Source organism: Cyprinodon tularosa, unplaced genomic scaffold, assembly GCF_016077235.1.
Source record: "Cyprinodon tularosa strain WSP-4 unplaced genomic scaffold, ASM1607723v1 ctg114, whole genome shotgun sequence".
NCBI classification, from domain to species: Eukaryota; Metazoa; Chordata; class Actinopteri; order Cyprinodontiformes; family Cyprinodontidae; genus Cyprinodon; species Cyprinodon tularosa.
In genome coordinates this window covers 146,161-174,023 of record NW_024037937.1, presented here as the reverse complement: position 1 = coordinate 174,023, position 27,863 = coordinate 146,161, and the positions used below count along the sequence as shown (strand labels likewise).

The 27,863-nt window shown below is 38.3% G+C and overlaps 1 protein-coding gene across 3 annotated transcripts in view; it reads right to left on the bottom strand.

The window, feature by feature from the left end:
• tmem131 (transmembrane protein 131) overlaps window positions 1-27,863 on the bottom strand; it is a 52,535-nt gene that overhangs the window by 13,976 nt on the left and 10,696 nt on the right. For all 3 annotated transcript variants that reach the window (XM_038303875.1, XM_038303881.1, XM_038303888.1), the window contains exons 4-28: window positions 25,806-25,874; window positions 22,630-22,750; window positions 17,104-17,220; window positions 16,896-17,018; window positions 14,804-14,884; window positions 14,573-14,723; window positions 14,115-14,171; window positions 13,965-14,026; window positions 13,766-13,874; window positions 12,435-12,543; window positions 12,195-12,348; window positions 11,928-12,098; window positions 10,310-10,420; window positions 9,827-9,961; window positions 6,139-6,243; window positions 5,961-6,047; window positions 5,717-5,869; window positions 5,559-5,634; window positions 5,129-5,243; window positions 3,855-3,993; window positions 3,655-3,764; window positions 3,518-3,584; window positions 3,274-3,425; window positions 3,042-3,184; window positions 272-458 (exon numbers count right to left, since the gene is read on the bottom strand). In XM_038303875.1, the coding sequence (XP_038159803.1) occupies window positions 272-458; window positions 3,042-3,184; window positions 3,274-3,425; window positions 3,518-3,584; window positions 3,655-3,764; window positions 3,855-3,993; window positions 5,129-5,243; window positions 5,559-5,634; window positions 5,717-5,869; window positions 5,961-6,047; window positions 6,139-6,243; window positions 9,827-9,961; window positions 10,310-10,420; window positions 11,928-12,098; window positions 12,195-12,348; window positions 12,435-12,543; window positions 13,766-13,874; window positions 13,965-14,026; window positions 14,115-14,171; window positions 14,573-14,723; window positions 14,804-14,884; window positions 16,896-17,018; window positions 17,104-17,220; window positions 22,630-22,750; window positions 25,806-25,874 (2,904 nt within the window). The remainder of the gene's footprint in view (window positions 1-271; window positions 459-3,041; window positions 3,185-3,273; window positions 3,426-3,517; window positions 3,585-3,654; window positions 3,765-3,854; window positions 3,994-5,128; window positions 5,244-5,558; window positions 5,635-5,716; window positions 5,870-5,960; window positions 6,048-6,138; window positions 6,244-9,826; window positions 9,962-10,309; window positions 10,421-11,927; window positions 12,099-12,194; window positions 12,349-12,434; window positions 12,544-13,765; window positions 13,875-13,964; window positions 14,027-14,114; window positions 14,172-14,572; window positions 14,724-14,803; window positions 14,885-16,895; window positions 17,019-17,103; window positions 17,221-22,629; window positions 22,751-25,805; window positions 25,875-27,863) is intronic.

The following is a 27,863-nucleotide window of genomic DNA, read 5'->3' as shown; positions in this document are numbered from 1 at the left end:
GGGTTAAATGTCCCTCGTTGTGGGCACTAATTACTGATAAATTTAACACACCTGAAAAGAGGCGTGCATAGACAGGTGCAGAGACCAGCTTAACGAGTTAGAGCTTTTAATAAAACACCCATGAAATTCATTCATCCTCACATGATTAAAAACACATTTTAAAACATTTACAACCTATTGGTGTGAGTAAGTTGGGATGATTTATTCCTTAAGGGTTAAACATGACCACAGCATCGCCGATTTAACCTGATAAAAGCGTTTGATCACTCACAGTATGATGAGGTCTTTTGAAGTATTTGGCTTAAGTACAAACTCCTGACAGTTGAGAACTTTGAATCCATATCCTTCGCAGGCTTTCCCGTTGATTTCTGCCGATTTGATGGTGATGGGGAGCAATCCAGTGTTCTCCACTCTGAACGTCCTTCTGAGAGTGAAGTTTGGCTCTTTGACTTTTATTTCTAAAACAAAGAAAAAAATGGATGATTTATTCCAATTCCAAGTGGTAAAAGGTCCAAAGCTTAAAGCTTAAAGCCAACGTTTTAGTTCTTTTCCTCCGTCACATGGTTGCCCTTCCTCCTCCTGTCACTTTCTGACTCAAAAGTCGGTGTTTGTTCTTTGACCCCACCCAGTGCGCTCTGATTGGTTGGAGAGAAGGCAGAACTAGTCAGGTGTTTTTCCCCTTTGTTTAAACCTGCCAAACTCGCCATACAGCTGCTGCTATTCAAATGCGTTTTCATGGTGACACTGCTATGCAAAGGAAGACAAGCCTGGACAACAATCGAGACGCTTCAAGCTGTTTAAGGTCACAGTGTTCAGTTTGATGTGCATAAAACAAAACAAACACAGCAGTACAGTTTTTATTTTATAAAATGCAACATGGCGGGAAACCAGCAAAGATCTGACAGCCTTAAAGCAACTTAAAACACATCTCTGCTTCAACTGGGCCTAATTAACTAATAGGTTACCAGCAGGACTTAATGTTGGAGGAGACCAGGAGAATAAGTGGGACACATTTACAGGATCCAGCACAGCAGACCATTAAGACTGCACAACTGGATGAAAGTAAATTAACACCTGAGTTTGTTTTAATAATCTAGATGTGACTGAAATTATTTACATTTAATCTACAGATCTAAAGAGGCTGATTTATCTTTCTAAATGTTAACAACAGGCGTAATTCAATTTAAATCTGAGTTTTTCAGTCTTGGTCGTTGGTGCTGCATGTCTGTGTTTACCTGGAGCCAATAAATCGGTCAGCAAAAAACTTCTGCAGAAAGTTAGCAGGTAATGAAATCCTTTGAATTTGGTGTTTTGGAGCAGAGATGTATCTAAAACATGCAGGACTCAGGGCCTTAAGGACTGAGGTCGTGAGTCAGATTTGAAGCAATTTAGGGAACAGTTTGTCCCTCTTCCATCAGGAAATGAATTTAAAAAAATTTGCATCAAAAACAAATAGAAACAGGAACAGTTTCTGTCATGTCAATCATCCCCCTGTGGGCGGACTCTGACTCAAATACACAAGCTTAAAATCATAAACCTCCAAACATTTTATAGCCTGTTTCTCTTTAAAAAAACAATGAATACCACATTCCAGGTAAACATGTTGTTTTTTTCCATTGTAAATCTCTGCTAAGGATGCTAGATCTTCATTTTGGGTTTTAAGTCTGTGATTTAAATACAACTTGAAGCATTTTCAGCTTTTATCCCAGAAAAAGTATTGCAATGATGGTAAAGGCTCCTATTGATACTATTGTTTTATCACTGAAGGGAAACTATACTCATTACCTTTGCATACTGGGCTGTGCACCTTTAGCACTTTGTTAAATAACATGAAGGGACTACCAATATGCTCTTTATCCGTATTTTATTGAACTAATGTGCACAGAGGTGCTTATCATCAGCAAAATGCATGGACCCTGCATAAAAGCCACTAGCATTACTTCATCTTTACTTTATCTATTTCAGATTGAAGGTTAGCATAATTAGAGTATCAATATGTTGCAAAACTACTGTGCTGTAATTCAGATAACAGCTTAAAAAAGGTTTTAATAACATTGAGATCAGATCGAAAAGAATTAATTATAAATCTTGAGAAGATTAAATCTTGAATTATAAACCGTTAACCACCCAATTCCAGGACTTGTAAAGCAGAGTAGTTTTATCTTCAACTCATTGCCATCCTGCATTAAAAATTAAAACAAAAAAACAAACAAAAAAGACTCAAATTAAACTCCATTTGCTTTCTGTTAACCAATCTCATAATTGAAGAATTTGTCAATAAATTAACCAATTAGCTCATTTATTTCTCAATCAATTTAGAGATATAGCTCTATATACACCTAAAGCTATCTTTATTTATCTCTCTATACCTATAGATCTCAACTCATTTATATATACAAATAAAAAAACTATTGAAATTTTACATCACTGAAGAATATGGAATCAGAGTAGTAATCATTAAATAATTTTTTAAAACTTTTTTGCGATTTAGTTGATTTAAAATGTGCGCTAAATAATACCGTGCTTAAATTTCAGGGGGGAAAAATTCTCTGAAAAAATGTTTTTTTTTTCTTTTTAAATAAAAAATATCTCTTTATTATTCTAGGAATTCACACGGGAATAACAGCATCCTAACTGTTAAACATGGTGATGGTAGAATCATGCTATGGGAATAGTTAGAATACATCTGGAAGTCACAGTAGTTGCACATCTGGGGCGTTTATTTTTAAAGACCTTGTCCAAACATTTATTAAACTTTATATTGCGAATATGACTGAATTATTTATCCTTTTTACAAACTTTAGAGAAATGCGTGAAAGAATGAAAAGAATCCTAATCAGCTTTCCACAGTCACTGATATCCTTCTGATTTTTATACAGCATGATTCAAAGAACTGGTTTCATAAATAAGGAACGAGATTGAAACACGTTGAAACGCCTTTTTTTTTTTTTTTAAAGCAATGTTTCAAGCAAAGAGACAAGTGTAGCATTGCACATACTGGGCCACATTGGGGGTCGACTGTCAGAGGATCTAAGACTTACTTTCTGTGCAGTCCTTCAGCAGAGCCTCAGTCATCTTAAACCTCAGCGAGCTTCCCTGCCCCGGCGGCTTCCCTGCAACCTTCAGGCTCTCTGTCGTACCTCGCCCATGAAGCACGATCGTGTCGATCACCGTCAGGTTGTTCCTATAAACATTTCCGCAGTATTCAGAGGATTAGCAGATTGCTGTGTTTGCTGAGGTCACTGCAGTCTTGCCGGTAATAAATACGGTTACCTGACTATGAGCAGAGAGGAGACGCTGTGGTTGCTGATGGGCGTGAACCTCACGCTGAATGACTTTATTTCCCCTGGCAGCAGCATGAGATTGTAGACAAAGGGCCTGTTTGAGCCTTCAACAAACCCTGAGCTGCTCTTTATTAGAGATGTCTGACAAACAAACAGAGGGCCTGTTAGCGGCAAACAGCTATCACATGCTGCCTCAAACCAGGGGCAGGAGAGATAACCAGCGCCGCACTCACTTGATTTCTGAACACCTGGAACTCTAACGTATCGATGTTGATGCTGGACAAATTTCCTAATGGCAGCCTGAGAATTTAAAGAAGAGTCGATGAGTTTTAAAAGTGATGGGAGGTTAAACAAAGAAGGATTCCTTCACCTGTCGGCTAATTTTCCAGAAAACACGGAGGGGTTGGGAAGGAGGGCCAGAGGGAGGACCTGGACGTAGACGGGGACGTCTGCTGGGTTCTGCAGAACCACCTCCTCTTCCTGCAGGGAAGCAGAAAACATGTACTTTCTTCTGTTATATCACAGAAATAAAAACATGAAACAGAGCTTTTGTTTTGCTCTTTAACTCACGGAGGAGCTGTTGGTGCTGGTCAGGGGGAATGTGATTCTCTGGGAGGAGTTAACGAGGGAAGGCCAGGTCAGATGGGCCGTTACTTTAGCTTCAATGTTCTTCTGGAGGTCCGTGTTGACTTCAAAGACTGCTTCAATTCTTCAGGGGAGAAAAAATAGGGGTGACATTTAATAAAGGTGTGGATTTTTTCATTTCCCACTGAAGGAAACATTTTTTGGGAACTTGTTTGTTACTCTAATTTCAAATACAGAAACTGGAAATAATCCAGACCAGGATGGGATTATAATCCAGTACTTTTACTATGAACTGTGAACCTTTAGGGTGGAGTTTTATCATGCAAGAATGATAAACTTCTCTTTAAGGTTTATTAATATAGGATAAGATAACTGCCAATAAAAACATAAGCATAGCCGTCTATATTTGTAAATGCTAGTAGATGCAAGTAAATTTAAGATTTTTATTTGTTTCTTGTTACTGGTTCATACAAATTACAAGGTTATAACAAAAAATACAAATGCACAAACCACTCATTTGTGATTATAAATCTGAAAATTATGAGTAGCAATCTACTACTCCTGATAACAGTTACACTCCTCACCAGTTGGTGGCACTGATTCACCTGATGGCTGTTACCCAATCACCATTAAACAGGAAGAGGGGGAAGTTTCACGTTATATTTGTGCTAAAATGATCCAAATACCTCAAATCGGTGAGGAGACTTTTTATCCGCGGAGGAACGGCATCAGCAGCCAGCCGCTATAATGAGTGCCGTCTGAATAATGCTGACAGTAAGGAAGCAGCTAGGAAGAGGAAACAGTCTGCTTCCTAGCACCTTCCTTTTTAAATGTATTCATATTATCTACTCTCATTTATTAATTCAGAGGTCTACGCATATGTTATTGACTGTTATCTCACCCCATAGAATTGGACACATTTTGTCTGGATCATCTCCAAATTTAACTCCCAGGCACTCATGTTTCCTGTTAGCTGTCAGACAGCATTTAAACTTTTTTATTTTTTCCTCAAAAAAAAAAAAAAAAAAAAAAAAAAGATTTAAATTTAAAATAAAGTCAATTTCAGAAGAATTGCGGATGTAAAATGCCAGGTTATAATTTTAATTTTAAGTATCAGATATTAAACGGCAGTTATTATTAATAGTTAGAAATCACAATTGTATTCTGCATACTGTGGTTTTGATGGAAATGCACAAAACAAATGACACATAAAATTCGGCTCAGTCGAAGCCCAGATCAGGTGTCCATTAAATGCTTACTTGTGTCCTGATCGTTCTTTGATCTCCCTCCACCGTTTAAGGAGTTTCTGATGAAGGTCTACATCAGCATCCCACATGTCCTCCTGTAACGCCAGCCCATGGGGCTTCGATTCAGCTGGGGAGTAAGAAAAAATATATATTTGAAGTCAGAAAGTGTTATACTTTAATGAAGTCCATATTTGCAGGTGGAAGTGGAAACAAATCCAGAGTCTGTAAAATGTAATATGAGGCCAACAGCTTCAGAGAAGCCCTGACAGGACAGAAGCTGGTCTCAGTGATCTAAGGTCACAAAGAGCAGCAATTACTAAAAGTAACTATTTTTTTCTTTTACATCATTGAGCAGCATGGGTGATGCCAACATGATCCTGCTTCCCCATGGAGACAGAAACATGATCTTATCTGAGCATCACACAAATGCACCAAAACTTACATTTAAGCACAAATGGCAGGCCCACATAACACTGATCACCACACTGCAAGCTGGCGTCAAAATAAATATTTGCCACCTGGAAAACATGGAAAAATAATAAGTTTATGTGCAAAAAATAAACAAACAAAAAAAGTTGAATCCTGTGGAGAATCGTCTACCTTTGATTTGCGTCGGGGCTCCAGCTCATCTTTGTTGTTGCGCAGTCGCTTGTAATAAAACCTGATGTCCTCCGTCAGCGAGCGGATCTGCTGCAGACGGACTTTCTGCGTGAAAGAGCTCTGGATGTTGAAGCTTTGGTGAACAACTTTTCCCTGAAGAGAAGACAGAAGACACAGAACCTACAACACCTCATAACCCCAGAAATCAAGCTGGGGGGAAATCTTTATTCCCACTGCTGCTTACTGGAAATGAAAGAGGCAAAGTGATGTGCTTCGGTGAGCTGTTTAATGTCCCCACCGCGATGATGGCTTTCACTGGTATGGTTAATATCTGAAGACATTAAAAAAAGAAAAGTGAAAATGAAAGGATGTAAGCTTGCATTTTCACCAAAAAAAACAAAACAAAAAGATAATGAGCCAACCTCATAATCTGTTGTGATGTGAATGGCGCCATCATATACGCCTTCCAGTGCCTTGGCAACTAACGTCACTCTGAAAGCTGCGTAGTAGCCAGATGCTAGTATCACCTGGGGAGACAGGAAAGCCTTTTATTTTTATTTTTTGCTTTGCTTGTGATGAGTAAGCTCCCTCAGGTCTTTAAACAAAGAGCAGAAAAATCACATTTATTATATTAGGGCATCCAGTGTTTCTGCAGTCTTCTGCAGGACTTCTCTACAGAGACATTATTTTTTGTTTACGAATCAGAATTTTTCATTTCTTTTTTTATAGTATGGAGCAGCAGTACCTTTTAAAAGTAAAAATTCCTATGAAATTATCACAATTTGGGCCCTTAAAACCACAATCTCCTGTTATGCCACAAGCTTCTGCACCACCCCTTCTCCATGCAACACAAGGGACCTGTGATGCTCCCACTGTGCTTGGGATAAAAGGCTCTGCTCATAGATCCCCCAATCAGTTTTTTTCCCGTGGACCAGGAGAGGTAGAGGAACCGCGTTGGGGAGAACAAAGGCAACATGTTTAAAAGGTCTTCATTCCTCAAACCCGGCTCAAGTTAAGTTGTGTGGGTTGAACATTTATACTTGTTACGAAAAACACTCTAGAAAGACGTCAAAATACCCTAAAGCCTTCAGGATGCCCCTTCATAGCACAAATAGATTTTCTTCTATCCCTCCTGCCATAAAGCTGCTCGCTCTGATGCACTTAACTGCATAGTAGCAAAGCATTTAGGAGGCTATTTGATACAGTAACATGTTGCTTTGTTATTCTCTGTTATTGGTCTGTTTTCCATTGCAGACTGCCTGAATGAATTTCCCTTTTGGGATGAATAAAGTACATTCTGGATCTGTACATGTGGACAAAGGGGCTATAGTCAGAAGAAAAAAAGAATGACGCCTTTGGCATTTAGGTTAAACTGGATTTGTGGCAGAAAAGTATCCCTGCAGATGCTGAAAATAGCCTCTACACAGCACATGATGCTGTGACTATGGTTGTATTTAAAAGGGACAACAAAGCAAGTTGAGTTTATGTACTGGTCCACTGCTCTAAACTTAGAGGAAAGAACTACAACATTTTTTTTTTTTTAAATCAGAGAACAATTATTATTGTGTGTCAGAATGGCCTAGTAAAAGTCCAATCAATTAGGAGACAAGAATAAAAACAGATGTTACGGATGGCTTTGAAAGTATAAAGAAGGATTTTAAATTGTATTCTGAATTGATCTGGGAGCCAATGGAGTTGGTGAAGGATAGGGGAAAATATGATGAAAAGAGGGGGTTCTGGTGATGACACGAGCTGCTGAGTTCTGAAGAACTTGAAGTTTATGGACAGATTTATGAGGGAGGCCAAAAAGAAGAGAATTACAATAATCAAGACGGGAGGTGATGAGGCTTTGGATAAGGACAGAGGCAGAGTGAGTGGGGAGGGAGGAACGGAGACGGTTAATGTTGCGAAGGTGGAAGTATGCAGACTGGGTAATTTTATTTATGTGTGACTGAAAGGATAGGGAGGAGTCGAGGATGACACCCAGACCTGAGGGGAGGGGGAGACGAAGGAGTTGTCAATGGGTAGTGAGAAACTATTGATTTTGGATAGGGTGGATTTAGTGGCGACAAGGAGGAGTTTGGTTCTATTTCATCCCTACTGACCGCCAGAGGGCGGTGCTGAAAGCACTGAATGTTCCCTATGGGCATGCGCAGTTCGAGTACACCTGTGACACGGGATGACCCCTCAGAAGCTATATAGCCTGGTGTCATCCTTTGCTCTGCTCCTACAGAATCTTCTCGCAAAAGCAAGGATTCTGAGTGACAGAGAAGCTCTGGCGGTCATCCGGGATTCATAGAACCGTAGTTACATACGAAGTTTGAGTTGAACAAGTCTTAAATTTCAAGTAGTACTTGTTGTGTTGGACAAACTGGATCGGGTCTCAGCTTTAGAAAGGGGCCCAATACCAGTTAACAAGCTCAACTTCCTCATCATTTATCACAAGCTCAACTTCCTCGTCATTTATTACTAATGCAGTGCATTAGGGAACGTAGTAATACTTCAAACCGATATTATTCTAAAGCGTTTTTCTTAAGCGGTTTCCCCATGCAGCCATTTAATGTTGGGCTAACTTAAAGCTCTGGGTGAAACATAAAGATTGTTTTCTCTGCATCAAAACTACAACAATCTGGTTCAAACAGCTACTGGCTTTTTCATTAGCAGTCCAACTTCATATTTTAAGCCTCCAATCATGTAAAATCCAAAAAGCTTTCTGTGTGTGAACCAAATAAACCGATAAGGTTTTTTATTTTATTTTTCACATTTTAGATTGTATTCCTTTTTTAATCAGCTGCTCCCCCTCAGTAGCAACTAAGCACTATACTAAAAACTGACTTATCAAACCAAAGAGCTGCAACAGCCACAAGCATGAAACTCAATCTAACATCTAGTATAACATAGTTCAAACTAAAAGAAATAAAAAAACAAGAAAGCCTCTACAACAGTGGATCTGGTTTCTCTGGTAAAGTGGTAGGGCTTTGTAAAAGCCGTAGAGCGTACAGTAAGCAGTTTCCATGGAAGTGAACTTCTGCAGCCACAAGTCGCTCATCTCGTAGGGGAGCAGACTTCTACTGGTATCAGATAAAGTGCTGCCTCTCAGTCACAACATCCTAACCGCTGCATCTGCACAACACATTTTTACATTTCACTGTTTCTTTTTTATTTTTAATCAGGTGCAGGGTTTGCACCGTGTCTTTAGAAAGTTTTTTGAGCCCTTAGAAAATTTCACCATACAGTCACAACCTAAGTGGAACAAGCAAAATGTTCTAGACGTTTTTTCTTTTTTTAAATATATTTCAAGTGTCATTTTGATGATTATGGCTGAAAGATAATGAAAATACAAACTCAAGTGTCTTAAAAAATTAGACTATGGTGAAAACATTTAATACTGTATTTACAGAAAATTGAGTGGAAGGAAAACTAAAACTCTATTTCTTATTAATCCAGGTGAGACAAAAGCAATAATAAAATACTAAAAATGAGACAGAATCACCCTTAACATGTCACTTAGAGCTCAAGAGGAGTAAAAATATCACCTAAAATGTAGTTTTAGTCGGTGTATGTATGTATGTATATATAAACATTTAAGTGTTTATTTTATTACGGTCTGGTTCATTAACGTTTAGTTTCATAATCCTTGCCTTTGTAGGTCTATATTACTGTCCTAGATTGGTTGTTTTTAGCCATCTGAGATGAAAAAGACAGCCTTTGATTGGCTGCTGATGTGGTTTATCAACATACAGTTAATCAAAATGCGAGCACTGAGATGGAGCCTGAAATATCTTTGCGAAACCTCCTTTTTCTTTTGATCCTTTCTGATATTTTTTTTAAGAAAAAGAAACCCCCGAAATCTTTCACATTGAGAAATGAATCCTTAGAATAATATTTAGAATGGCTCGTACTGTTTTCATTCTCCAACTCATTGAACAGCTTTGGATCAATGTCTTATCTTAAAATAAACAAAAGAGGTTAAACTGAACCGGCTCCAAAAGGAAACAAAGAGTGAGGCTGAACTTCGAATATAAAGGCTGTAAACTTCCACATCCACCATGAGACTTCTCTTATGTTTGGTGCCATGGTGGTGGTTTGCCGCCACAATGAGGAACTTACTGTTTTGTGATGTGAGGCTGAAGTGTTTTGCAGCTCCAGCAGGCGACTAAGGGCTGCCGTCGTGTTTCCCTTCTCTGTCTTTAGCAGCTCCATGGAGAGACTGTCCCCTGTGACCAGCCAGGACTTTATCTCCAGCTAGTGGACAGAAATCACATACCTGTGTCATTTCTTTCTGCTGGATAAGGGATCTAGTTGTTCTCTTGAGGAACAATGTGGACCTGTACTTCATGTTGGTTGCAGCTTATCAGCAAGTGCTGCAAAACTAAGGGTGGTGGCACAAAAGCTGATGTTGCAACATGATTAAACTGGGTGCTGAGCACTGAAAAGACTAAGTAAGCAGAGCTAGAAGCCTATGTAGACATATTTTACAAAACAGGACTTTGGGCAACAAGCTTAAAGAGACAGCTGGAGGGTATGCCCCCAGAGAGGCCTGTTCCTCTGGAAAAAAAACATCCCAATTGTTACATCATCGTGACGTCTCACCTCGATGGGGTTGCTGTTGACAACCACAAATATGATGTTGCTGGTGTCTGTGGCGCTGCGGATCCCAAAGTCCAGGACGTTCTCCTTCACACTGGGTGGCAACACGACGGGCTGGTTCACACAGGACACAAAAGCAGTATTATTTCATCACATTCAGGTTCAAAAAAACAGATCGGTCAACAAAGCTAAAGTTTTATGAATTTGTTCCCTTGCCCTCCTATTCAAGCTTTTGTAGAACTACTGCTCACTGCAGTTATCAGTTGCAAGTCGAATAATCAGCTTTGAGCATTTAGATGCAAAGATATATATGCCAGTTTTATCAAAAACAGCCCAAAGCTCACTCGGGCTGGCTGGAAAGCATTAGTTTTGCAACAAAATCTCAACAAGATTTAGATCTGGATTTTGATTGGACCATTCCAACACACAAGCTTAAACCAGTTCACTAAACCTCTGGCTGTATATTTAAGCTCATGCCCCACTGAGGCTCCAGTATGAACTCTAACAGCTCAAGACAGATTTTCTTCTAGCATTAAGTTTTTATTAACTTTAAAGTGGTATGGAAGCGGCTGTTCCAGCCATTGCAGTTCCGTATTCTCCCAAGTGGGGCCGACTTTACACGAGTGAATAAAGTGAATACGAATGGTTGTTTATCAAGGGGGCGGAATTGTTGGGGTGGAAGTTTCACAAGCAATTTTGATTGAGGCCGGTTTGTCAGAAGCATCTTCCTAACCAGTTAGCAACTTAGTGCTAGTAGGTTCCCAATAGGAAATTCCATTGGGACCAAGTAGCACCTAATTGGTGACACTGACACTGTCAAGGAACGCTATGGACAGCGGAAACATGCAAGAGGAGGAGAGTTTTGTGTCAGAGGTCGTGGATGACTCTCCTCCATCATACATTTTTTTATTTAGAGGAGGAAAGCGGGGACGAAGATGTTGTGGAAGAGGACGCCAGGGCGGCAGAAGCTTGGTTTGGTGTAGAAGGTTTACAGCCGTACATGTTTGAGGCCTTGCCTCGCAACGCTGCCAATTCTATTAGCTCTACGCCTGCCGAAGACACAGACGTCCATCCCCATGAACACTGGGACGGAACTCAATGAGAAAGGAGATTATTCTGATTTCTTATTTCAACCGTTGCGTATATTAGCTGCAAATTATGAATGAAGATGCTATGATAGTTGAAATATAATTGGCCATATTTAGGAGTACAAGCTGACGTATAACTAACTGGCCTGCAAAAGATAATGAAGAATCCCACAAATTTTAAGACAGGATTTTTTTGTTTTAAATAGAAATGTTCTAAATTCTGATATATAGTCTGATAAACAGTATATTTATATACATGTTTAAGCCAGAATGATTTGATATTTGAATATAATTTTCCAGCAACTTTGACAGACTACAAAATAGTTATTTCTTTCCACTTAACCTTTATACACTGATTGTGTTCTGGTCTTTGCAGCAACAAACTTTACTTTCATTCTTGTCAATGGAATTTATGGATAGTTTAACTTCCATGTTTATTTGATACAAACAGAACTGCTCAGATTTGATTCCATCAAAAAGACAAAAGTTCCAAATTCAGGTCACTAAATGTAGGAAGTTTGTGTTTGGCCTACCTCTAAGAAGCCGGTGTAGGCCCGGACAGGCAGATGAAACTTGGACGCATTAGTGATCAGCAAGATGTTGCTGTCTATGTGAATGGAAGGTCTGACCGCCCGAAAAAGGAGGGAAAAGATGTACCGGGATTCGTTTGGAGGGATGAGGATGGGCGTGCTGAAGTTCTGCACCTACAACAGAGGGGGAAAAGAAAGAAAAAAGAATGATGATGACGACCGTCTCATCTTCTTCAGCTCCTGGTAAATCTGGGTCATTCTGATGCTCACTTCGAACATCGTTTTGGCCTCTTCAGGCAGCGACACGTTGTGTATCCGGATAGCAAAGCCGAAGGCGTTTGTGAGGAAAATCGGTCTGTTTACTGGACCCACAGGACTGTCTCTGATGTGGAACAACGTAGCTGTGTGGTCAAACCCGAGGTAGCTGCAGGATCGAAAAGGGAAAATGTGAAATCTAGTAAAAAATAACTTTTTATCTTTTTAACTATTTTGTTTAAAAAGATAACTCACCCATCTAAAACCTCTGCTTGGTATGGGATTTCAAGCTTAGAATAACTCTTTTCTTTTGCTTTAACTGTAATTTTACCAGAAAACTGATTAGGTCTTCTTGCTTTTGAGGCTGTAATGAAAACAAAGATATAGAAATAGCAGATAAGTTTCTCCAGAGTCGATACAGAGCCCTAAAGGAGAAGGTTATGTTACAGGAGATTAGAAAAGTCAAAATGTGTCTGGTGGGAATAACTCTCGTTAATATAATTATTGACACATCATCATCATCTTATTTTTCTTCTTAAAGGAATAGTACACCCAAAACATGATTAGCCTTCATTTTCTACTCACCCCCATGCTGAACAACACTCTGGAGTACTTTTTTGATATCTCAAATGCATCTGGAGATCTGGGAGGCTTCTTGCTGTCTGCTGACATTCAAATAATGGAGGTCTATGGTGCCCGAGGCAGAAAGGTCCATAAAAGTCCACAAAAAACGTTTCAATATTCCTCCATACTGCTCGTCCAATGTATTCCAAGTGTCCTGAGTGGGTAGCATCCAGAATTTACTCGAAACGAAGTCCTTTAGAATGTTTTTAGAGCATAAACAGTAGTGTATAGGATTTCCTGAAAGCGCGTTCACGGCGCTACGGAAACCGCGGCAGACCAAACCAGATGAAAGTGCGCATTCAGCTCGGCAAAGAACTCATGCTCTTCCTCAACACTGAAGTCCTCAGACATTTTTCTTTTGTTGTTTCTTTCTTTGCACAGGTAAACAGCACATTTCTTCTTCTACGCTTGCATTATCGGCAGAGCAGACGCTGAATGCGCACTTTCATCTGGTTTGGTCTGCCGGCTTCCGTAGCATCATGAACACGCAGGCGCGCGCTTTCAGGAAATCCTATACACTACTGTTTATGCTCTAAAAACATTCTAAATGACTTCGTTTCGAGTAAATTCTGGATGCTTCCCACTCAGGACACTTGGAATACATTGGACGAGCAGTATGGAAGAATATTGACACGTTTTTTGTGGACTTTTATGGACCTTTCTGTCTCGTGCACCATAGACCTCCATTATTTGAATATCAGCAGACAGCAAGAAGCCTCCCAGATCTCCAGATGCATTTGAGATATCAAAAAAGTACTGCAGGGTGTTGTTCAGCATGGGGGTGAGTAGAAAATGAAGGCTAATCATGTTTTGGGTGTACTATTCCTTTAAGGCCAAAGTGTTCCTGCAGAGAGCTCAGGTCATCTTTAACACCCGTGCAATTTCATTTCCTGTCCAACATGTACCCTTTCCAAAAATATGCTTGTTTCCGCTTTGAAAAACATACAAAAACACCCACTTACCATCAAAACTGATCGTCGCAACTTTAGTATATCTGCTCTCTCCCGCTTTGAGTGTAACTGCTTTGAAATCTATGGTGACGGCTTCGTTTGAAGGAGTCGTCCGTACGCTCTGAAGGGAAGAGAAAGATCAAACTCTGTCACCTCACTTTTGTAGTGAGGGTTTTAATGGTTCCACAAACCTGAGGGGTAAAACACGCACCGTGATCGGAACGTCGTTTGTTCCTGAATTTAAAAGATGCAGATTCAGGAGTTTGGGGCGATCTGTAAGACAAGGTGTTCGGGATTCAAAAAAACATCAGACGGGTTTAACGTCACAATGATGAGAAAAAGCATTTTAAGTTCTGTTTACCTTGTGATCGAAGCGTACCAAAATCAAGCATTTCTGTGGAGGAGTAAATACCAGGAGCTGCAAATAGAATTTAGTAGTTAGGGTAATTCAATTCAGTTTATTGAAATAGTGCCAACTGACAACACATGTCATCTCAAAGCACTTTACAGTTCAACAGATCATACAGTCAAATTGATTCAATGTTTTCTAAGGAAAACCAGTTGATTGCATCGACTAGAATGCAATCCCTCACACTAAGCATGCTTGTAGTGACAGTGGAGAGGAAAAACTCCCTTTTAACAGGAAGAAACCTCCAGCAGAACCAGGCTCAGTGTGAGCGGCCATCTGCCGAGGATGACTGGGGTTCAAGGAGACAGATGCAGAGATACAAAAGGCAACTGTAAAAGGTGGCCCCATGTAGGAGGTCATGCAGGAGGTGGAGATACAAAGTTGGATTAAAAATGGTTTTGGAAGCTTACCTGCTGTGACCTCAACCTCAACAGGGAGGATGATGAACTGGTCTTCGTTTGGAGCATTCGTTTTGATCCTGATGAAAGCCGTGTGGTTGTCTGCGTCTCTGGAGGAGAAGCTGGCTCTCATCACCCCCTTTGTCTCGAAAGGAGGGATCTCCTAGAGAGGTGGAGGAGGTTGTTACTATTAACCGTTCACCTTTTTCTGACAGAAGCTGTTTTAAATCAATTGGAGCTCACCCAAAGCTTTCCGGTACCTCCTTGTTGGCCCGTGGGAAGCTCTAAATGAAGATCCCCGCCACTGGAGTACATCTCAACAACCTGAGGAAAGCACACAAAGGTCATAAAAAATCCCTCAGTAAATCTGTGTAGATCAGCACATTCTGAAAATATCTCACTTTTTGGTCGCATGAAAACAAAAATACACATAAATATATTTTACTGGAGTTTTAAGACACGGAGCAACATGAAGTGTTGCTCTGTGGAGAAAAGTATATATGTTTTAATAACTTTTACATAAAAAAGCAGTGTGGTACAGAGAAGTTTTAGATTCATCTAGTTATTTAAAAAAATTTGCATCCTTTTAAGAAAAGGCAATTTCTTCTTCAGTGCCAAAACTATTCAAAATGCCGTACATGAAAACAAAAAAGAAAAGTATATTAAAGTGGAAGAAAGGCAGGACAAATATTTCAAGAAAATAAAAAAGATGAATTAAAAAGGAAAAGAAATAGATAAAAATCCTATCCTGCAGTTTATTGCTGTCATATTAAGTTTCTTTTCGTAAAAAGAATTTAGAATCATAAACCAAAAGATTAACTATGATCAATGCTGCAAAAAAAATCTCCCCGTTTTAAACGGAGCATTGATGAATTAAAAAACAGATTAAATGCAGTTTATTGATTAAAAAACAAAAGAACACCTTTTATTGGACTGATGTCCTGAAGAGGCTTGTTTTTAATGGGTATATTTACAAATAGCAGTATTTGTTGTCACAATAGCGCCACAAAAGATAGGTCATAGGACCCAATTCTAACAGTAAATGTTGTTAAGGTATATATATATATATATATATATATATATATATATATATTAGTGCTGTCAAAATTATCGCGTTATTATCGCGTTAACGCGAGGCCATTTTAACGGCGATAATTTTTTTAACGTGAGATTAACGCTATGTGGTTTTATGGTACAATTTTCCAAGTACATCCCGCTGCAGCCTGCGGGAAGGCGGGGCTATTTTCCCCCAGTCTATGCATTTTTCATAGGCTTCTAGAGCGGAGCTCCTCAAGGGAAAAAGACGCTCATACACTGGGTGACGCTAGTGGCTTTTCTTTAAGCCCCACCACCAACAAACAAGTTGAGTGTCTGGTAACTAGTAGCAACCTGAAATACGCTGAGAAAACAGATTACTGAGGTGAAATGGAATCTGCTACGGCACTCTTGCTGTCTGTGTACGCCACAGGTCGGTATCGTGTGTGTGTGTGTGTGGGTGTTCTCATTTTTGTTAAGAGGCTGAAAAGTAACTTTCTAGAGCATAGACTACCTTCATCTAGTGATGTCGGTCTATTGATTTTGATGTATTGATTGAAAATTGTTCATTATTACCTTGGTTAATTAACATCTAATGTTAACTGTACTACATTTTATAGCAGTAGGGTAAAATGCTTGTCTTTGTTCAAAAGACTGTATTAACTGTAAAGACTGTCTTTTACATCAGCCTGTTTTCAGGGCCTTTTTTTTTGGCTACATATTTGTTATTTTTTGCTACATGCCTCCCCATCTTCTTGCCATATGTTTCTATGGCATAAATCAGTGTCTGTGACCTGTTTTCATTTTAAAAAAAAGAACATTGGCACAAACCTAGCCTGTATGTATTTTTTTGTATGTCATCGAGAGTATTTAAATGATTTTCAATCAGAAAAAAAATTTGCGATTAAAATGCGATTAATCGCGAGTTAACTCAGGCATTGATGCGATTAATCGCGATTAAAAATTTTTTATTGATTGACAGCACTAATATATATATTTATTAAAAAAATAACCACAATTGCCTTTACTCCCTTAAAAATAAAAACATTAACTGGTTTCAAATCCAAATTCCCTGGACATTCACATTTTAGTAAGTTTGAACATTTATGATTTGAATAATTTGACTTTTTAATTCATCTATCGAAATTGCTCAACATTAGAGATCTAAATTAGTTCAGTTTGATCAACTGTATAAAAACCATCATGGTTTGTGGGTGTAAAATGAAAAAAAAAAAAAAGAAACAGGGTATGAAACTTTTGCAAGGAAGTTCTAGGAAATAGGATTAAGCTCTTCAAATACCTGCAGTGGTTCACTGAAGGGGTTGTGAATGTTTATTAGAGGGGAGAAGCTGCTGTTTACAGGGACCCGGGCCCCAATGAAGGGCCGCAGCCTGTAGGGGTTTGGGACGCCCACCCCGAAAACCTGAAGAGGAGAAAAGATCAAAAGGTAGAATTAGTGACCAAACTCCTGCGAATATAAGCAAACCTTCTGGGGTTGGGTTTTGTACCTGGTATGTAAACACTCCATGATGTGACGTATTAATAAATAAAGTGTTTTCTACATTTCCAACAACTCGAGCAAGAAAAACTACATCAAAAGATGTGTTCCCTCCTGGTGGGATTATCTGCAGGAAGAACAGAGGAATGGGAGAATATAAATTAAAGTGTGAGACACATAATATACTTATCAGACAAGCAAAGCAACAATATAGTATAAAAACAGTTGATATCTACTGCCATCAAAGCACCACATGGTAACTTTGATGGTGACTGTGGTTTGAGTCGGCTACTGTGGGTTTTTGCAGCTGAGTTCCCAGAAAAGATGCATTTATAGAAAAACAACACAAAATAGAAGCTTGCAAAGTTTAGTTTCACAATGATGTTTGGCTTTAATGCTGTCAAATATTGGGAATGAAGGTGACTAAACAAAAATATCTCGGTTTCCGGAGGCTGCAGAAAGACGGGGGGAAGTTTCTAACTTACTTTATGCAAATATAAAAGGGAGAAGAAGATTCTGCAGCGTAACAAACAGACTACTTGGAAAGGGGGGAAAAAATAACTAAAAATTAAGGAATCTAAATTCAATGAAGAAGAGCATTTAAGATTAAGTGTTTCTAGAATATTAATATTTTTAATATATAGAATAAAAACAAAATTAAGTTAAAATTCTAAGATAAAAAAAAAAAATCACACCCCTACAAAAGTTAAGTGGAATCAGCAAATAAATATTTGTTTAAATAAATAAGCAATAAGCAAAAAAAAAATGTAGATCATCCATGATGATCTGATGCAACATACATGCAACCAGATCACATGATCTCAGCCACACATATGAAACCTGTGATCTGTGAATGTAAAACCAGACAAACAAGCCGACATGCCTGAAATCCCTGTTTAAAAAGTTTTTCTCTTGTTGTTAAAAGGAACCTTTTGATGTACAGTGCCTTTATAAGTTAGTACCACAGAAGCAAAAGCGTTCTCGTTAAATCATATACATATATTAATATAAAATTCATATGTTTTACACTTGTTTTTGGTGCGCTTGTTAATCTTAATCATAATCTTTGGTATTTAAGGTATTTACCTCAATAAGATCACGTGACCTGAGGTTTGAAATTGTGCATGTGTGCAACGGGTAAAAAAAGAAAATGAAGTAATTTGCAAAGTTGAGGATCACCAGATAAAAATGAAATAAGGAAAACTGCAAAAAAACTAAAAAATAACCAATCAAAACAGCTAAGCCAGGTGTGGGATGCAGAGTAGATGCAATCTGTCATGTCTGCTTCTCTAGAGCTGTTTGCATATAAAAAATTATCAGATAAAAAGAGGTTACCATATGATATAACATTCAGGCAGTAACGGAGTAATATAATGCATTACAAACAAAATTTTGGTCATAATATTACAGTTCCTAAGATGGGTAACATCTCCAAATCTGAACTGTCGGTTTTGAAAAGATGACCAACGATTGTTGGAGGTCATGTATTTTTTGGAAGAGTTGCTTTATAATCAGGAGATGGTTTTAAAACAGTAGAAGAAGAATACGGCAAAACTGCTAAAACAATCAGTTTTGTCAATGTTTTCCAACTTGAAATGTGACTTTGTTGGTTCAACTTTGTGTGGACACACTTTACACAGAAGCTAATAAACGAGGCACAGAAAGAGAGCTTGTTCCTTAGAGGATTTATTATTCTGTATCATTTATATTTTTATGATTCAGCTTTTCATGACAAATAATTTTGCACCTTAACTTTGTAATGCCGTGTCCTAAATGTTTATTTGAATAAAGGTAACTAAAAACCAATCAGTAACTTATTATTTCACACAGATGGTAAAATTGTAAACACTAACAAAAATAACTTTTAATATGAAACATGTTACATTTTGGAAGTAATTTGCCCAACACTGTTTGTAATCCTCTGGCTTTCATTGCTATTAATGAACGTCAGAGTTAGAGCTTTATAATAGTTAATGCCCATTTCTTTTGTCTTTGAAATATATTAGCTTCAAGTTATTTTCACCACACAGCTGAACAAAGTGGTCAACCACAGAGCCATGTTCAGTCTTGCACTTCTGCAAGAAGAACGTGAAAAACTTGAAGCCGACATAGTTTAACTTGAGCTAAAAGATTATGAAACCCTGTGTTAAACTGGGCACTTTAATGCAATTTTCTATTGTTTTGACAAAGAAAGAATATATGTATTTTGTCCAAGAACGTTTTAAACTCAATACAATATAAATATGAGCATATCTAAGAGCTGCCCATCTTTGGCGCTTTATTTTTTATTTAACCTTTCATGCTTCTTGGGCGTCCGGTACCAGACCATGAGTAAACTGGGAGCAAACAGGACGTTCCGTACTCCCCCTCTTAAAAGAAACACAGTAAAGTGTCTCAGCAGGATATGAGCAGTGATTAGCTTGATTTAATCAGATTGAGGGTCATAACCTTTTTATCTTTCAGAAGTCTGCTGGTTCAAAGAGGAATTAGGATCAAAATAAAGAGAATGAAAGTGAAAAATGGAAGCGCTTGAAAAAGCAGTTCACAAATTATCTAGAAGTTTTATTTAAGCAATATTACACTGGATTTAAGTTGATGTGACCTGCAGTCATATAATTTTACATTGAAAATACAACATAAAACACAAATAGGTAGCCAGAGGACATATAACACCACGGCTCTCTACCTAAACCGCTAAAATAGAAAAGGGATATTTAAAAACTTCCCCATATGTCATCATCAAATAAATATCTGCAGAGGCTGTTGAGCTGTGCTGTCACCACCTTGTGTGTGAAAACACCTTTTATTCCAAAAAGGCCCCACCTGAAAGTAAGTCTAACCCAGCAAAGAGGAAGCAGGTAGAGCCTGTTTGCAAAGAGGCAGAGGGTTAGCTTGGATGAAACATTGCCTTGCTATGTCAGTTTTGATAAATAAATGACAACGGAAGTAGGCAGCAAACCGCTCTAAACCGGATTAACTCCCTTTCTTTTCTCTTTGGTTTAAACCTCGCAAAAAATTTATTCCAACCACAAATATTCATATATTCTTTCATGGTGATTGAACAGCAAAAATAAACAATTAGGGAAGAACAAAACAAAAAGGAAAAGCATTGCCATCAGTTGTTTTCCATCATCTAGAAGACGTCACTAAGAAATGTGTTTTTCCTTCTTCCTACAAAATTCCCAGGATGCCATTTAGATCCTTCTTTATATCAGTGTTATATGACAGTGGGGGAAGAGGCTGTTCAAATTCAAAAGATATGAAATCATCCTGCAGCAGCAGAAAAAAAGCTTTTCAGATCCCAACAGTTAGAATGATGACATCCGATTTTTTATTTTTTTTTTTATTAATAGGCTGTGTTTCCAGACTCTGGCTCAGCTTGGAAACCCAGCTAAGGGTTTGGGAGCGTGACCCGTGTTTGGGGGCTTTAGCCCTGTCGCTGGGTCGGACCCCGACCTGTCTACCTGCCTTACCCCTCTCTCTGGTCTAATTTCCTTTCAGCCTACTTAGAAAACAATAAAATTAAATGAAATAAAGGGAACTAGAACCTAGAAAATTATCTTAAGAAGGAGCCCTGCAGAGGATTATGTGGGGAGCCTAGAGGTCGATGGGGTCTCAGCTATGTTTGGGCATCGAGAATCAATCAGAACCAGTTCCAACCTTTGAATCCTCCCAGAATTGGTCCAATTTCTTATTTTTGATTCCTACTTTTGATGCCCAATCTGCTGACTGGAAATAGAAGTCTGCCCATTATGAGAAAGATGAATCCACAGCAGTGTGTGAGCGACCATCTGTTTGTTTTGCAGCACTGAAAAATGTGGCCTCAAGTTAAATAAAGAGAAGACCAGTCGACTAACCTGTGACACTGGAGATGGGATTATATTACACAAAGGACAGGCAAATGGCCGACGTGACCAAACGCCACCCAACTTGTCTTTGACCCGCTGTACCACTTTTGTTAGGTAGATTCATTAAGGGAATTTGTTTCTCCTCTTATTAGCGCAGCTTCTGCAGGAAGAGCGGAGCCTTTTTTATACACATTTCCTCTTACTTCACGTCTTGACAGATACCCGCCGTGTTTCCTAGGTATTCTGGATAGAATTAAAAGCACTTTAATCTCGATCTACAAGACTGATAAATAATCTTATGCACAATTTTTATTTGTTTATTTTAGTTCATTTAGGATTGTTTCTTATGACAAAAACCCACTAACTGAAAGATAGGCGAGTCCAGAAAAGTAAAGCATCACTGTTTGCACGTCTAGTCTAGAACCGCACTGCATATGACATACGCACCTGAAACATCAGAAAGTCGATGCAAATGTGTTTTAATCTGATTTAAAAGAATAAAGATCCATATGAAAAAGTATGTCTGTCTCATTTTAAAACTCTTCTTAAAACCCACCTCTTTTCTTTGGCTTTTGACACCATGTAGAGTGTTGATTTTATGTATACACATGCATATTTTTATCCTGTGCGGGCCGTGCTTTTATTTTATTTTATTTACTTTTATTTATTGTGCAGCACTTTAGAAACCTTGTGTTTATTGAAATCATGCTATATAAATAAAGTAGATTGGATTGGATTTCTGTAAACAGAAAATTCACCAGTTTATATTTGGGTTCATATGTTTGATATTAATATTCTGGTTAAAAATAACTATGTGATAATTTTAATAATGTTCACACAAAGTTAGATGTTCACGGATTGAAATTTAATTGAGAAGTTCAGACCATTGTTAGCCCGTTCATTTGAAACAAGTAAACTTTTTTGATTCTTCCTAAAATAATGAGAATAAATGGGAACTGGAATGAAATCAAGGAATTGCAATCTTTTCTTATTTAAACAACAAACATTCTGTTCTCTCGAATAAGTTCAGAATATCAACAGAGACTCTTCCCACACTCTCCAACCTCAAAATAATCTGTCGACAGTTCCAAAAGAAATGTTGTCATCTGTTGTTTTAAACCATGAGTCATGCAACTGAATCACAAATTGCTTTGCTGGTTAATGTTTCATCAACTACCACCATGAGCTGCGCTTTAAACCCTTTACTAATACCAGATAATATGACTCACTTGCTTCTGCTTTTCAGGTCCCTCCCATCATTCATCATGTTTAACAACCTGCCAGCCAGGCTTTTCTTAAGCAAGGACTACAAAACCCACAGATAAGCACAGCTTTCTCACGTTGCTCTGCGTCTAAATGCATGCGGATCACTTGTTTACTGCAGAGACCAGTGAACAAAGCAGGAAAAACAAAAGGATGTCTCACTGACACGTCGAGCATTAAGTGGAATTTTTTTTCCTGTTAATTAGTGTAAACAGTTTGTACTATTTAAAGAAATTAAAACCTTGACAAAATAATGTTCAACAAGTCTACTGACCTATAGACATAAGGTCAACAGTGCGATCTTCCCCAAAAAAAAAAAAAAAAAAAAAAAACCCTGATGATGCACAAATCCTTCCAGCAGATAAAATGGATCAGATTTGAAACAATAAAAATAATAAAAGCAAAAAAAAGGGGGGGCTACTTACCCTATTTTGGAAAAAGGAGGCGTGAAAATGTGCTGTTGTTGCTGATATTGATATCAAACTAATTTCTTCTGAGCTAGGATTATGTAAATAAACTTTCTCCATTTTTGGCATTCCAACAGGCCTGCAAAGGAAGACGAGAACGCTTAGTTAGTGCAGGTATTAAACTCTGCTGTGGAGAAAAACAGGGCTGAAAGGAAAAGAACTGGAACAAGCAGAGGTTGCAAACACCAGTCAGGATTTAAAAATAAAGATATCAGATCAGTTTATACAAAGCCTCAACCGGTTGTCTTTGAATAGGAAAATACTCCAAAAATAACAGAAATGAGACACACTAACAGTGCTGTCAGTGAGAACTGGCATCTAAACAGAGTCTTACTAACATTATAAATAAAGTTATAAGAATCTTCGATGAGCACAATAAAAGAAAAGTCTTTGTTTTTTTGTGTTTTTACATCAGAGGTGTCCAAAAAGGCCATGAGCCTTTCCAAATCCAGCCTTTTCTGTCAAACACTGAAAACTCAAAATCCTTCCTGTTGTCTGCTCAAAATTTTGTTCTCTCTTTCGCTCATAACCTGAGCGAACTCAGGACGATAGTCAGTGAATTCAGTTTTGGTGCATTTCTTGTCGTTATTCTATAACAGTCCACTAATAATGAAAACAGATTTGTGTTAATTTCCCTCAACAACTTCCTCGAAGAGGGGAGCGTTTTAATCATCAGGATGTGGAAGTTCTCGTTTGTTGCTATTCTATTCGGTTTCAGTCTGACCGTGACCAAAACCTGTCCAATTGTTGCCAACTGATCCTTTTTTTAAATAAAACTCTTAAAAAAAAAAAAGCACCGTTTCTCAATTCACAAGAACGCGAGTACGGCTTGTGTCCTCGCCAAGTCTAAATAATGATAAATTCGTACTTTTTTCGTTTATTGGGGAATAATTATTAACACAGTCAGATAACACAAATCAAATAAACATTTTGCCAAATAAAACAAAAAAACTCTCCATCAGAGCCAGCGGTCCTTAACGCACAGCTATGCAGAGAGAGGGCTGCTGCAGACGGGCTAGGATTAGTCCCGGCTGCCGTAACCCTCGGAGGTCCGCTGCTTCCCACGGTCCTCTCAACTTCGGAATTTTTTATTTTTATTTATTTTTTTTTTATTTACGAATTAAATCGGTACATTGCCATATCGTGGCACTTAAATGTTTTCGCATCAAACGATGTTAAAATGTACTTTTATTGAACAACAGCAACAGAAAAGAACTTTTAATTTAATACGCTGAGCTCTGTGAGCGCTCCATTGAAAGCTGCTGCTGCCGCAGTGCATGCTGGGACAGCTGTCAATCTCAAGAACGGACAAGTCTGCTCTGATGCATACTCAGAGCAGTATGCATCAGACCGTCTGCTGTTATTGTGAATTGGAACAGCACTAGGGCTGAGGTTGATGACGTTTCTACGGTGGCCGGGAGGTGCAGACCAACATTACAAGATCTAAAAAAAAAAAAATTTACATTTCAGGAAACAAATTTAGATGAAAAATAATAAATAAAAATAAACAAAACACTTTTAAAAATTTAAAACAAATAGCATTTTAAGAAAACAAATAAAAAACATTCAAAACACTTTTACAAGTCCCAAAACAAATGATCATTTGAGGAATTCAACCGGAAAGTGTGGGTACTAACTCAGAGGCAGGATCGGTCTTGTGCGAAATTCTGTTTCTGTTCCCCCTGTGTCGGGAGAGTGTATTGCAGCCAGAGAGGCGGATCTGACCATTTTCAAGGCGCTCCTGATCATTTCTTGGTGAAAACAGCTCATATAATCATGTCAACTTTGCAACATTCAGTTTAATCGGTTGATCTTTTTACAAATTTGTAAAATAAATACATTAACAAGGTCTTCTTACGCTGTTTTGTATTGTTTTTTTAAAACGCCAAGAGAATCGGTATTTCTCCAACTTTTGTCACTGACAGAAATAAACGTCAGTCACCAAACACAGATTTCCAACACGTAGTGTATTTTAAATTTTTCATTTCTGATATAAGAGTATGGAAACTGGCTGATAGCAGGGCAAACAAATTAAGACATCCTGGGAAGATGAGAATGTAGAATTTCTGGTTAATCCCCTTCTAATGTAAAATATGACAGATTACTGGATTAAGGACATTTCTGGTATAACATATCACACATATAAATTTTAGAGAAATTGGAAAAAGTTGCTCTTTATTTACCATAGATATGGGAGGAGGAGAGGAGAGAATGGAAGTTTCAACTGACTGAAATAAACCGTATCCCCTCCATAACATGGGAAGAAATTAATGTACCTGCAAGTCTTTAACTGTGCTTATTCCTCTGACAATCAACAACAAATTCTGAGGATTTTATCATATTTACTCTTCATTTGCCATAATTAAAAGAGAATGAAATGATGCCTCACTGGGGGAACAGAAACAGAATTTCGCACAAGACCGATTCAGACTCAGAGTTAGTAGTTTTTAAAATGTAAATTTGTTTTCTGAAATGATCATTTGTTTTGGAACTTGTAACAGTTTTTTAGATTTTGTAATGTTGGTTTGCACCTCCCGGCCACCGTACGTTTCACGAGAACATGAAAACGCACAAGTACACCGAGTGAGAAACGGCCATAGTGTGGGTAAGGTTTGAACTAGAGTGGGACAACCAGCATCTCCACATTGTTAATCCACCATTCAAAGCACACCATAGACTCTTTTGATTTCCAACCTCTTTCGGTAGCCAGCAGGCTGATAGGAAAATGTTATGGTATGAAAATGGAGAGCAGCTCCTGTGGTGTTTTAATGACTTTCCCTGCAGCACAAATCAGTCAATGACATTTTCATCCCCGACAGAAATCCAACTATCCTCGCTCTCCACTCAAGTCAGCGCGTCTGAATAAACCTTGAGGTTTTCTCCCAGGCTGAAAACATTCAGGGCTGTTTGTGAACAGGTGGCCCCACTTACTGAGATATTTGGTCTAATAGGTGAGTAGCTGAGGCTGCGTTTTGGCTGCTGAGATAAACCAAGTTCTTTTCTTCTGGTTGATCCACGTAACTATAACTGCTTCTTGACAGAGTGCATCTAAGTATCATCAATGTGGGAAAAACAAAAGAGGAAGGTACAGGAAATAGGGATGTCAATAAAGTTAACAAAAGTGGAGTACTCACTGTTCATGAAAGTCTAGCATTGGAGGTTCAAACCGTATAGGTCTGCAGTTCCCTCGGTGTGGGGATGTGCTGCAAGAGACGGGAAGGTGTGACAGCAGCAGGAGCAGGCAAGCAACAGAAGTATCCATGTTTAGGAACAATAAAAAAATAAAATAAAAAATAATCAGACGGGCTAAATGAATGACGAACTCCAAGGTTTTGCTTTAGTTAAAATATAAGGAATGAGAGGGAATAGTTCGAGTCTGCAGGACGCCATTTCCATATCCAAAAGTCTTAAAACTTTGGGTGGAAAAATGAAAAAAAAAAAAAAATATAAGCTGGAGCTCTCAGACTGTAGTGCTTCTCTTAAGGGAGGTAACAGCTATTAAAATTGGGTTACAAGCAGTCTGGATGTTAAAACTCACAGAACCTGCCAGGCAGCAGGTGTATCCAAACAATGGACAGAGAGGGAACTCCACCTCGGCGGAGGAAGTACACAACAGAAAAGTGTAACCTGAGCCTTTATGTAAATCTCATGCAAAAGGAAGTTCATCAGAGATGCAGACGTGGCACTCAGCTGTGCTTCGGCTCAGTTAATAGGAGCTGAATGTCACATGTTTGTCTTACCACATATATGACTAATTCATCTGTGATAAAGTCTCCACATCCAAGGCAAACAATCCATTTAACCACCCTGCTCTAATTATATGATTCCACATTGCCTTACTTAATATAACTGCTGTAATTATTTTAACTCCACCCTTAAGTCAGATAATTTGCTGGAGATCCGTTTCACCTTTCTGATACCAGCCAGCAAGAACACAAAAGCTGGAGCATGGCGCTCCATTAGCCAGGAATTAGGCAGGATGGATTTACATCCCCCCAGGAGGTAGAATGAGCTACAATACAATGTTCCTGTGGGACAAACCGTCAGCTGTCCTGTCTTCACTTTGTTTCTGTAATATCAGTGCTGACAAAGTTCTTGGGGCAAAAAAAAAAAAAAAAAAACTTCCAGTGGATCCTGGCTGTTAACGCTACGCTGCCCAGCACCACAGAGCTGATGTGTTGAATGTCGGCGTGTAAACTGAGCCGCTCAGAAAGATCACAGCGGAAGGCAGCAGCTCTTCCTCTCTCAACTGCAGTCACTTGCAAAAGTATTTATACCCTTCGACAAACAAAAAACTTTAATGCATTTTGTGCACTTTGCTGTATGTATGGATACTATACTGATTTGGTATGGCGTTAATACTAAATTAAAGTGTTGTTTGCATGTTTTAATTATAGTTAAGTTTAGATTTCTATGTTATTTGCACATTAAAAAGCATAATACATCAAACACCCTTAAAATTGTCGAATTGAGTTATATTTTGGGTTATTTTACATTTATTGGCGATTCTCTTGAAAAGGGATGCTTCACATTGAGATGGAAAAAAAGGTTTGCCTTCAGTTATTTGGCTTTTAATTCCTATAGTATCAATAATGTTAGCAGGGATTGAATGCTTTGATCCTTTACCATCCATCTTTCTTTCCATAAAATATCAATCATAAAGACTTTGACTGGGACATACCAAGTAGGGTTGGCCAATTGACTGCATTTGAAACATCATAAAAAAAGAAAAAAAAGAAAAAGGAATTTCCTAATATTATTTTTTTACCTTATTACGTTGAACAAGAGTAAGACTTTTAGGTGGCAGTAATACGCTTGAAGTTCCTCAGAAGGGAAAAGAGAGTTGCATAAGAGTATAAGCAAGAACCCTAGTAGAATCTGGACAAGGGAGCGTTACGGCTGTGAAAACAGGAGCCAGGAAGAAAAAATGGAAATAAAACTGAAATCACAATTTCAACTGAAAAAAATAAGGAGAATTTTAGATTTTTTTGGATATAAAAAAAAAAACAGCCATAAATCTTGTTTACATACTCCACAAGGTTTTTTGTTTTGTTTTGTTTTTTTTCAGGGTGTGCAAGAGTAGTTTTCTGTTTGTTCAGGATTTAAAATGGGCGTCAACATGTAGCAAAAGCTAGGAATTCCGTGCAGTGATTGGTTGTGATGTATAGTTTGTGCATCGGCTGGCAGACGGA